General features: G+C 28.0%; 1 protein-coding gene across 1 annotated transcript; it reads left to right on the top strand.

Moving 5' to 3' along the window:
• The first annotated feature begins 2,051 nt into the window (after positions 1-2,051).
• LOC100678681 lies at positions 2,052-9,067 on the top strand. Its single transcript, XM_003425395.4, has 8 exons — positions 2,052-2,302; positions 2,406-2,544; positions 6,831-7,051; positions 7,262-7,699; positions 7,786-8,064; positions 8,137-8,345; positions 8,423-8,582; positions 8,725-9,067. The coding sequence occupies exons 3-8, from the start codon at positions 6,844-6,846 to the stop codon at positions 8,760-8,762; spliced, it is 1,332 nt and encodes a 443-aa protein (XP_003425443.3). The 5' UTR covers positions 2,052-2,302; positions 2,406-2,544; positions 6,831-6,843; the 3' UTR covers positions 8,763-9,067.
• Positions 9,068-12,921: the final 3,854 nt, after the last annotated feature.

Genomic DNA, 12,921 nt, shown 5'->3' with positions numbered 1-12,921 from the left:
ATTTGGTACAAAATAATGCAAATATCCTATATGCTGAATCACTACTTGTACATTTTATTCATACTTATCCCTAACAGCACACAATATTTCAAAAGATTCATATATTTTGAAATATTTTTGAAACATTTAGAGAATATTATAAGATTAAAAATAAAAGATTTTTATAAAATAAAGAAACAAAATATTTTCAAAATATTTGTAAAATATAGCATACATAATATTAGTGTGAAATATATTAAAAGATTATAGAAACATTTATTTAGAACATTTTTTTTGTTTAAAACTAAAATATAATAAAAACATATATTTTAATATTTCATAGATATTTTATCATAATATTTCCAAAAAATATCGTGGAATGTCTTACGAAAATATTTTATTATGTTCCAAAAATATTTTCTTTAAACATTTTTTTTTTTAATAAAAGATATTTCGAAAATATTAAAAAACATTTTTAAAATATCGGAACAAAATATTGTTGCAATATATGCACCAATATTTGTGCATATTTAATAAAAATATTATCTTAAATGAATAAAATACATTGTTATACAATATTTCAGAATATTTTATGAATATTTCAATAGTATATTTTACTTCTTTCAAAATAAAATATGTTTGTAAAAATATTACGATAGGTTTTAGAAATATTTTAAAATTATATTGTTATAAATATATTTGCCAATATTTATGCATATTTTGAATAAATATTATCTTAAATGATTAAAATACATTATTATACAATATTTCAGAATATTTTAATAATACCTTTTACTTCTTTCAAAATAAAATATGTTTATAAAAATATTACGATAGGTTTTAGAAATATTTTAAAATTATATTGTTATAAATATATTTGCCAATATTTATGCATATTTTGAAAAAATATTATCTTAAATGTTTAAAATACATTATTATACAATATTTCAGAATATTTTAATAATACCTTTTACTTCTTTCAAAATAAAGTATGTTTAAAAAAATATTATGATAGCTTTTAGAAATATTTTAAAATAATATTGTTATAGATATATTTGCCAATATTTATGCATATTTTGAAAAAATATTATCTTAAATGTTTAAAATACATTATTATACAATATTTCAGAATATTTTAATAATACCTTTTACTTCTTTCAAAATAAAGTATGTTTAAAAAAATATTATGATAGCTTTTAGAAATATTTTAAAATAATATTGTTATAGATATATTTGCCAATATTTATGCATATTTTAAAAAAATATTATCTTATATGATTAAAATACGTTATTATACAATATTTCAGAATATTTTAATAATACCTTTTACTTCTTTCAAAATAAAATATGTTTAAAAAATATTGCAGTAGGTTTTAGAAACATTCCAAAGTGTTATTTTTTTAAATCTATTTGCCAATATTTGTGCACATTTTATAAAAATCTTATCATAAATGATTCAAAAAGATTATGATAAAATGTTTTAAAATATCTTAAGAATAGTTAAATAATAGATTTTACTTTTACAACAAAATATATTTGATGAATATTATAGTACATTTAAAATGATTTTATAAATGCCCCGCCCGTTACATCGCAAATATTTATATATAATTTTTATAAAAAATTCCAACAAACAATGTATTTTCTTTTAATATTACAAAATTTTGCATTATGTACCAAATAATTTTTGATGAACAAAAAATATTGCTGAAATTCTTATATTTAATTCATTGCTCGATAATTAGTATGTAACTAAAAAGTAATAATGAATAAATAATTTTTAAACAATGTTTTAATCATTGATTTAGCACGTTGATTCGCGGGCGAAAATATGATTTTGTCAGTTTGATTAATTAATTAATTTTAGTTAAAATTTAGAATCGGGTTACCGAATTTGATTGACAACTTAACTTGTAAAAAAATGAGATATGCTCTGCACAACATATAAATGCTAAATTTTGTTAGCAACGATATTAATTACACACCTAAAATAGCATTGTCCTACAAGTCATTGCAAAAGAATTAATTGCATGGTTTTAATATTCCTAATTTTCATAAATCGTTGTAAGAAATAACAAAGAAATTTCTGCCCCGATATTTCAAAATTTGCCGCCACGTGGTGCGATTAACAAAGTGTCGAACTTTTACCAACGATCGGTAACGCGAGAGTGACCAAAGTCCAAAATACTGTGGGCACGCTATGACGCGGCGTTGTGACCTATGTTATCTGGGTGTATGCAAATGGCGGAGCTTACATCTAAAGATGACTGATCTGTCGCATACCTACTTACAAGAGATCGTGAATCGAATTTATTTTTCGCATGTAAGTATGAAAATGTGCAATAGATAGTGTAATAATATTTGTCACCAGTCATCATATCTATTAATATTTATACAATTCTGTGATTATCTTTATTTTGTTACAGTGAGCTGACAAAGAAGTACGACGAACACGATACGATACCTATATACCGTCCGACAAAGGCTATACCTACACAAAATACCGCGAAACTAGGAGGACGGACTCTTATCGAGAAGAAGCAAGGGAGAAGTATAGTTCAAACGGTAAATTTCATTCTTGATTTTTTAAACATTTCTAACCTATAGAATAATAATGTAAGAACATTCATCCTCCTTTTCATTCTCTCCTTATCCTTGGTCCATCTCAACATGATTTATGTGCGAAACAATGCAATTCTTCATGCATTATAATCTGGCTTAAAAAAAGTTAGTGCAGGGTTTTACTTTCTGGCTGGCGAAAAGTGAAGTGAAAAGTGATAAATTCAGCATACATTTAATGATATTCCTCCTAACCTGCAAGCCCTAGAAGTCTAAAATTTTCCATGCAACTTAGAAAAGCCCTATCTCAACATGGTATATGTGCAAATCAAAGCAATTCTTGATGCATTGAGATCTGGCTTAAAAGTTGGTGCGGGGTTTCACTTTCTGGCTGGCGTCGAATGATTAGTCAGATTCAAGAGACATTTTATACTATTTCTGCTAATCTGCACGCTCCAGAGGTTTGAAATTTTGCAAGCAACTTACAAATGCCATGACTCAACATAACGTATGCACAACTTAATGCAATTCTTGCTGCATTAAGATCTGGCCTAAAAAAGTTGATGCGAGGTTTCAGTTTCTGGCTGGCGTCAAATCCTTTGTCAGATTCAGCAGACATTAGATGATATTTTTCCTAACCTGTAAGCCCCAGAGGGCTAAAATTTTGCATGCAACTTATACAAGCCCTACCTCAACATAATGTATGCACAAATTAATGCAATTCTTGCTGCATTGAGATCCGGCTTCAAAAAGTTGGTGCGAGGTTTCACTTTCTGGCTGGCGTCGACTGATTAGTCAGATTCAACAGACATTTCATAGTGTTTCTCCTGATCTGCATGCCCCAGAGGTCTGAAATTTTGCAAGCAACTTAGAAATGCCATACCTCAACATACTGTATGCACAAACTAATGCAATTCTTGATGCATTGAGATCTGGCTTAAAAAAGTTGGTGCGAGGTTTCACTTTTTGGCTGGCGTGGACTGATTAGTCAGATTCAACAGACATTTCATAGTGTTTCTCCTGATCTGCATGCCCCAGAGGTCTGAAATTTTGCAAGCAACTTAGAAATGCCATACCTCAACATACTGTATGCACAATCTAATGCAATTCTTGATGCATTGAGATCTGGCTTAAAAAAGTTGGTGCGAGGTTTCACTTTCTGGCTAGCGTTGACTGATTTGTCATATTTAACAGAGATTCAATGATATTTTTTCTAACCTTTATGCCCCAGAGGTATAAAATTTGTTCATATATTGGTTGCATTGTGATCTGACTTAAAAAATTTGGCGTGCAGTAAGAGGTAGGCTTATTTGAGTTTAGAAGATTAGGATAACTATCAGCTAATTAATTTTGTTTTTATTAATACTTTAATGTATTAGATTTAAAAGAGGCCTCCTCCATAGTTTATGTAATACGCAAGCACTTCATATTATTTAACTTGACCGAACCAAGTCATCAATGTTTATTTTATTATATTATGTAATTTGAATTAACAAATTTAGAGAGATTGTTTAAATTCAATGCATTAGATTTTTTTTTTTTTTTGCAGATTTTTTTTATAAATATAAAAAACTATGTCTGGAAATAAAACAACTTCTATGAAAAGATCCGCTCGACGAAGAGTGCAAAAATTAAAAAGTTTATCTCTAGCGAGGGTAGAAAGTCGATTAAATCAGCTTGGCCTGGTACAAGAGATATCTTTGAATTCTCCTATAAATAATGTGGATTTGGATGTTAATAATGCACGTTCCTGTACCTCTGATGGTGACATTCCAGTTTCAATAAGTGATATTGAGAATAATGCCGATCTTCATTGTGAAGTAGAATCATTCGAAAGTGCAGGTTCTGGTAGCGAATCATCGAATAGTGACTATTCGTATAGATATAGTTCAATCGATTCTGATGAAAATTCATCAAATGCCAGCAGCGATAGTGATGAAATAGCTTATGACATATCTCAACGCGAAACGGTTTCAAGTAATTTTGTATGCGAAATAAAACATTGGGCAATTCAATATAATATTATGCACACTTCGCTTACAGCATTATTAAAAATTTTAAATAAATATAATGCTAACGAACGTTTTCCTCTTGATTCGAGAACATTATTGTCTACCCCGAGAAATATAAAGATAGTTAGACTTGCAGGAGGGGATTATTATCATTTTGGCTTGAAAAATGCGATTCTTAAAATAGCTTCAGAAATAATCAAATGTGGAAATAACAAATCTGATCTAAGGTTGCTTATTAATACTGATGGAGCTCCAACCGGAAAATCATCGGAAAAAACTCTTTGGCCTATTTTATGTAGCGAAATAAGTCAACAAACAGTTCGACCAATAGGAATTTTTTACGGGGATCATAAACCTACAGATGCTAATGAATTTTTAAAACCTTTCGTTGATGAAGCTGTTGAAATAAATAAAAAAGAAATTGAATGTAAAGGGAAGTTGTTCAATGTTCAGATTGATGGGCTTGTTTGCGATACTCCTGCGAAAGCAATGGTCTTGAATATTTCATATCCAACTGGTTATAATAGTTGCACAAAATGTGATATCGAAGGCACATATACTGATAGAGTCTGTTTTCCAAACGAACCAACAGCATCTTTAAGATCTGATGATAAATTTAGAAATTTTGAATATTATCCGGAATATCAACATAAAGAAACAATTCTTAATAAAATACCATCATTTGGACTCGTCACAAATGTATTACTTGATTATATGCATTTAATTTGTTTAGGGGTTATGAAAAAATTATTGTTATTTTGGACACATAAGCCTTTGCAGTTCAAATTATCCACTATGGATAGAAACATTATTTCAGATGCGTTGATAAGTTTTCGGGAAACGTTACCTTCTGAATTAGCAAGAAAACCTAGAACATTAAAAAGTGTAAAAAATTGGAAGGCCACAGAATATCGTCAATTTTTATTGTATACGGGGCCGATAGTGCTAAAAAACGTCTTACGTAAAAATATGTTTCAAAATTTTCTTTCTCTACACGTAGCGATAACGATATTAGTAAGTCCTCTTTATTCGAAGTCAGAAGACTATCTAAATTACGCCGAAAATCTTTTAAAATATTTCGTTAAAACTTTTGAAAAGATTTATGGTACAAATTACATAGCTCACAACGTTCATAATGTTTTGCATCTTGTCGATGATGTACGTAGATTTGGTCATCTCGATCGCTTCAGTGCGTTCCGCTTTGAAAACAGTATTTTTAAATTAAAAACCATGATCCGCAAATATGACAAGCCATTACAGCAAATTGCTAAAAGAGTTTCCGAACGTGAAAATGGAACTATTGAAAATACAAATATAGCAATAAATAACAGCAGCATCCAAACATTCAAAAAGCCACATAATGGTGGTCCGGTTACCACTAGACAATGTACTGATCAATATAGAGTATTGTTTTACAATAATTATTGCATTAAAGTTTCTAGCAAAAAAGGATTGCGTTTTAATAAATGGTGATTACGTGAAAGTTTATAATTTCGTTCGGTACAATAATATCATGTACGTAATTGGAAAACAATTGCAACCAGTCGACGATGTATATAACAAACCTTGTAAGGCTTCAAACTTAAAGTCACATGTAGTGAAATTAGATGATAAGTTGAAAACTTGGAAATGTGCAAAGATAGAAGCAAAATTAGTGAATATACAATACAAGGATAAAAGTTACATCATGCCATTGTTACATACGTACAAATTGAATCAAAAAAATACTATCTAATTATTCAAAATTTAGATATTTTTGAAGCTTAAAATGTATAAGTTTCATGAATAAATTATAAATAAATAAAGAATAATAACAAATACAATTCTGCCACTGTATTCAAAAATTATTTTTTTTATTTAATAATTTTTCTCCAGATGTTTTACAGAAACGCCAATAACTGAAAAAGTAGCTTTTTCAAAAAACCAGATTTTCATTTTTTCACGTGCAGCCAGTGTTATTATTTTTACTTAAAAAGGTCAGGATATTCTATAGAAAATATAGTGGCTTTAAAAAGATATTGAAATCATTCAACATCTTTTAAGAATATTTCTTAAAATTATTTTTAAAAAATCCTAAAAAAATATTTTGAAAATATTTTACTAACATGTGAAAGATTCTAAAATATTTTAAAAATATAATGTGTTGAATCGTGATTTTTAAAATTTTATAAAATATGTTATCTGACATTTTATGTTTGCTTATCCTGCAAATATTTTATTCCTCCATATTATATTTTATTATAAATAAATTATTAATCTTCTTATCATATGAATCAACAGCCCGGAATCCACGATGACCACAGCAAAATATAAGATAGTGGAGTTCAGTGACCATTCAATGTCGGTTGTGCCAACATTTTGGTTGCACAACCATGATAAATGTTGTTATTGGCCACCATACAAAGGACAATTGAAAGTTGACAGAGCAGTTATCGAGATGGAGAATCCTGATAAGAAAAAGTGGAGCAATTATAACGTGATAAAAGTACGCGGACAAGCAAGTAAGCTAATAAATTAAATCGTAACTTTTTTAGAGTTGGTTAAAAGCTTTGAGACCAAAACGTATCAAAGAGATCTTAGTTTTTAATTACTTGTGCAGCAAACAACGAAATTGATGCATTTATAATTTTTTCATAGTGCCAAATATTGCACATAAATAACAATCTCTGTTACTGGCAAACTATTTATTTTATTATGCCCAAATATTTTAGGTGACTATCAAGAAGCACTTGACAACTTGAAGCTACTAGTCACTACTTCCGATGCTGATGATATAATAAAAGATGCTAGTGCTTACAAATCAACGCGGCAAAAACGCGCTAGGAAGAAGAGTGAAAGTTCTAGTGAAGACTCGGAGAAAAATACCCCAGAAAAACGACCTGTTAAACGGTTTAAAACAATTAAAGAAAACAAAACTTCAGATAAACAATCTAAGGATCACAACAGTAGTGATACGTTTTCGGAAAAAAATGATTCCGAGATTGAAACACCACCACAATTAAATGTTAATTTCCAATCTCAAAATGATGATGGAAAAGAACCTTCGCCATTAAATATACGTTCAACTTCAACAATCCTGAAAGACATCGCAAATGGTATTGCTTCGAGGAGTAATTCGCCAGAGATTACAAATCCTACAAATACTGCAGGTATTAATTTAACTGTTATAATAATTAATCTAAATATATATTTTCACAAATTTTAGAATGATTAAATGGAATAATTTTATATTTAGGTGTAGAAAATGAAACACCCAAAGGTAGAAGATATAATGAAAAAGAAAAGGATGCCGTGCTAAGCATTGGCAAGGATGCTGTTGTAGCAAACATCGAAGATCGACGAACAAGTAAACAAACACAGGAATCAGATGGTGATCAAACTCCTATAAAGTCACGCCTCCCCCCAAGAAGTTCAAGAGTATTAACGCGAGATGAAGAAATAGAGAATCGTTATGCCAAATCTATAAGTCAAATAGAAACCAAAGCTGGAGAAGATGAAGGAGCATTAAATATAGGTAATGCATAATAAATATTCAAAACTTCATAAGTAACTATTTCTTCAATTATTAGTTTCTTATTTTTCACAGCATACTTTAAAGAAATAATATATCTATTGAGTAAGCAAAGCACAGAGATTGAAGAAATTAAGCGGCAACGTTTTGATTCATCTAAAAAATGTCGTTCTGGTAAAACAAAAAAGTTTGACTGGTCAACAGTTTTACCATTTAAGGATGCGGGGACGTTTGAAGCATATAGCAAGAAGATTGAAAAGGATTCAGAAATCGAAGAAAGCTTGGTAATTTAATTTAGTATAGAATAAAATAATAAACATTTTACAGTTTATAAAATAATATATTTTGTTTGCAATTTCAGATAGAACTATTAAAATGTCTCGGTGGTCGAGATGATCGTATTAAAACAAATACGATTATGGAAAAGATAATGACAGATAGCTTGGGTTCAAAGTACAGTTGGAAGGGCCAGAAAGGGAAAGAGAAATTACAAGATTTAAAAATTGCTCAAGTTATGTTGGGTAAGTTGAATATATTTTTTTACGATTATATGTTTGATGAATCATTAAGCTATTATATTATTCAAGGCGATTTAAATCAAAATTATTATCAGTGAAAAAAATAAAAAAGCCAAAAGTAAGCGTTTCGTTTTCAAATTTTCAGGCACAATATTACAAGTAACGACAGAAACTTATACATAAACGGATGCTAGAGGACAAATTGGAAGTTGGTTGGCTGGCCGTAAAGCTAAACTAGATCGTGAAAAAGAGAAGGAACAAAGTTAAATAATTATAGAGTTGTTGAAAGTTTTGAAAACTTCTAGATTTAAGTGTAGATTATATGCGCAGATATCGTTTTGATACGATTTGATTTAAAGTACAATTTTTATTTGTTTTCGATTCAAAGTTTTGACTTTGACGATAAAGATTAACGTTTTAAAACGTTCTTATTGTTGAGCACGTAGCATTGAGTAAATAAGTAAGCGTTTTTTTTTCTAAATTTCTCAGTGCAGTATTACGAGTTCGTGAAAAATTGAATGGTTATAGAGTTATTATTTTTAAAAGCTTTGAAAATTTCTAGATTACAATTTAAGGTGTATATAATATGCGCAGGTATCGTTTTTATACGATTTGATATAAAGTAAAAATTTTTATTTTTTGTTTGTGTTTCAAAGTTTTGACTTTGACGATAAAGATTGACGTTAAAAAAATTTTCTTATTGTTTATAACATTAAGAAAATAAGTATTATTAAAAAAAAAAGTAAGCGTTTTTTTCTAGATTTCTCATTGCAGTATTACGAGTTATTATAGAACTATATATAGAAACTGATGCTATAAACTAGATCACGGAAAAAAGAATGAACAAAATTGATTCATTATGGATTTGTTTGCTAACGAGCATAATAACGATCCGTATACTTCTTTCTTTAATTTTTCTTTTAGAATAACTTTACGCGGAACTAAGTTTTCTCGCCGTAACAAGTAAATTTCTGCGGGTGCATTCAAAAACAAGAAAAAGTGCATTTTATAACTGATTTTCCCAAATAAATTCTCTACAAAGATTACGCTTTATTAATACTTTCAATAGCATCCAGTCATCAATCCATCTTAAAGTTATTCATCATTGTTTGCATGACTCTGGTACGCAAGTACCTTATAGTTTCGTGCACAAAAAATATGGACATCTAGGGCTGACACTCCAGGAAATAGAACTGCTGATTCGCGCGTTTGTTGTGGCACTTATGTAACTGATATTTCAGTAAAATTATGATAAATACCGACATTAATCCCCGTATAAATCACATGAGATACGCGAATTTTTTTAATACCAACAAGAATTATGTATGAAGCAACGCTAGTTTTATGTTTTATTCAGATTTATCTTAATAAGTGACACGCGCAAACGTCAATAAATTAACCGTTTCCAATGCAGTATACAAAAGTTCACGGGTCAGTGCTCCCCGTTGGAAAAATAACTCACGTTTTCACATATCCGTTCGGTAATAGCAATTCATCATTATCCAGACATTGACGGAATAAAACGAAAGCTAGATAATAATAAGCTAGACAATAATCCGGCAGACCGACACTTTTAACCCCTGTTATCTTTAAAAGCTTTGAAAATTTCTACATTGTAATTGAAGGTGTAGATAATATGCGCAGGTATCGTTTTTATACGATTTGATATACAGTAAAAATTTTTATTTTTTGTTTTTGTTTCAAAGTTTTGACTTTGACGATAAAGATTTCGCGTTTCTTTGTTAAAACTTTTAATACGTTTAAAAAATATTTTAAAATGTCTCAAGATATTTCAAAGCATTTATTAGATATTTTAAAAATATTCTAGAATAGTTATTTATTGGTCCACGTACAAATATTTTAGAAAGATTTCGAAATGTTTTCAAATATCTTGAAACATTTTAAAATGTTTTTTAAACGTATTAAAAGTTTTAAAAAAGAAACGCAAAAAATATTTTAAAAATATTACTAAAATATTTTAATAACTTTATTAAACATTTTAAAATATTATGAAAACATTTCGAAATCTTTCTAAAATATTTGTACGTGGATCAATAAATAACTGTTATAGAATAATTTAAAAATATCTAATAAATGTTTTCAAATATCTTGAAATATTTTAAAATGTTTTTAAAACGTATTAAAAGTTTTAAAAAAGAAACGCAAAAAATATTTTAAAAATATTACTAAAATATTTTAATAACTTCTATAAACATTTTAAAATATTATAAAAACAGTTTTAAAATCTTTTTAAAATATTTGATAATTGATTAACAAATAAATAGTTTAAAATATTTTCACAATATTCTATAAATGTTTTAAAAGGTATTAAAATGTTTTAAAATATTTTAAAAATGTTTAAAAAATATGTTAGATATATTATATTAAAATATTTCTGCGAAATATTTTTACCCTAGGACAAATAAGATTGTAACAATATTTTATAAATATGCTTGAAATAATTGCAGAAATATTTCATTCATGATATAAAATATTTTAAAAATATTTTTATAATGTTTTTGTGCTATTAAGGTATGAACAAAGATACAAAGATATTTATGGTTATGATAATGCCACGCATAATATCCATAAATTACTACATGTAGCCAAAGATGTTAAAAAAGATGGTCCTTTAGAATCATTTAGTGCGTTTCCATTCGAAAATTATATGTGTTCATTAAAACAACTAGTAAGAAAGGGTGAAAAACCATTGCAACAAATTACAAGAAGGCTTACTGAGTATGAATCCATAGTCGATATACGACAGCAAGAGAATGTGCAGAAAATTGAATTTTGTGCTAGTAAAACTCATTACAATGGAAATTTAGCAGGAAACCGCGAATATTGCTCTCAGTATAAAATCCTGTCAAATAACATCATCAATATAAACGTAGCCGATACTAGAAATAACTGTGTTATGCTTAAGGATAATACTATTGTTAATGTTGTTAATATTGCAAAAAGTAATGGAAGATTGTATATGATAGGTAGGCGTTGTGTAAAACAAAAAGATTTATTTACTTTAGGAAAATTTCATAGTGGTACTGTAAGTGTTAATTTAGTAGTCGAATCTACTTTCTTGGAAGATTGGAATTGTAACATGATTATAGCAAAAGTATTTAAAATTAGCTGCGCGACAGGATTTATAACTTTATTGCACACGTTCATATAGTAAAATAAAAAATTAGCGCTTCATACCAATGATTTCGAAATTATGTATTTCTGATAATTTCTGCATTTCAAAATTGTTAAAATTTCAAGTAGTGTCTGCAATTTATCAACCAAGTTTTTATTTTATAATTTTTTTCATATATAAAACGCTCTATTAATAAATTAACAATTAATTACAAATAAACACTTTTCTATCTTTATTTCACAACATGATAAAAACAGCAAGTTTTATTCAACAAATACAGTGTAAGATACAAATGTAATCGCCTTGTGCACATCAGCCATCATCCATATTGCATTTGGAATTATCATGTTTTCATGTCTATATTATAAATGGATTGCAATTTATTTGCGCTAAATATAATACCAGTACAAAGTTAATAAGAATGACGGATTATAAGATTAAATATGTCACATAATCACATGATTTCAGTGAAAAATTAGTAGAATGTTGTATAAAACATATTTGAATTATTATAAATAACAAAGTTTACTGACAGTTTGCCGATAGATAGTTATATCTTTATACATTCTAACATCATAAAATGCACTTCATCAACATATTTCAATACCGTGTTCTATTTGAAATATTGTATTATATCTGTTCCCTGCATATTTCGTAAAATATTAAAATAAAAGATTTTTTGTAACATACGCACGATTTTCGCATTTTTTGTACCTATAAATAGGGACAAAAGTGACTGTTTTTTTTTGGCCGGCGGGTAAAAGAATAATTTAGCGGGCACAAAAGTTTTATTTAGTGAATTTGTAATAATTTGTCATTTACCAATTACCCGAGAATTGAATTGATTTATTTATTAATTTTGCAATTACATAATTTATTTATTGACTCGTCTTCTCCTCAAACTCCACACTAGGTCTAAAAATACTTTTCGGAGGATCAAAAATAGTACATAAAATCATATTTCTTGCATTTTCCTTTGAAAATAATTTTGTATGAGTTCCACTTTTTAAATTAGCAAGTACACACCAATTTATAGTAACTCCCTGCAATATTGCAAGGCAAAATTAGAAAATCATTTATTTTAAAACATTTCACTAGATTAGTCTTTTCTATTAAAGATAGGAAATATGTGTCTTTATTCTCCATTACACTCTAAATAGAAAATTGTAATAAAATGTATTTATTTATTTATTTAGTTGAATATCA

Source organism: Nasonia vitripennis (genome assembly GCF_009193385.2).
Source record: "Nasonia vitripennis strain AsymCx chromosome 2 unlocalized genomic scaffold, Nvit_psr_1.1 chr2_random0011, whole genome shotgun sequence".
Lineage (NCBI taxonomy): Eukaryota > Metazoa > Arthropoda > Insecta > Hymenoptera > Pteromalidae > Nasonia > Nasonia vitripennis.
Note: the sequence above shows the minus strand (reverse complement) of the source record. Positions and strands in the feature narration are given on the sequence as shown.

Bases quoted from the DNA above. Each gene is read 5' to 3' on its own strand.
- LOC100678681 (XM_003425395.4), top strand. From the start codon at position 6,844: ATGACCACAGCAAAATATAAGATAGTGGAGTTCAGTGACCATTCAATG. The intron at 7,700-7,785 runs GTATTAATTTAA...TTTTATATTTAG, and splicing joins AAATCCTACAAATACTGCAG to GTGTAGAAAATGAAACACCC. The intron at 8,065-8,136 runs GTAATGCATAAT...TATTTTTCACAG, and splicing joins TGAAGGAGCATTAAATATAG to CATACTTTAAAGAAATAATA.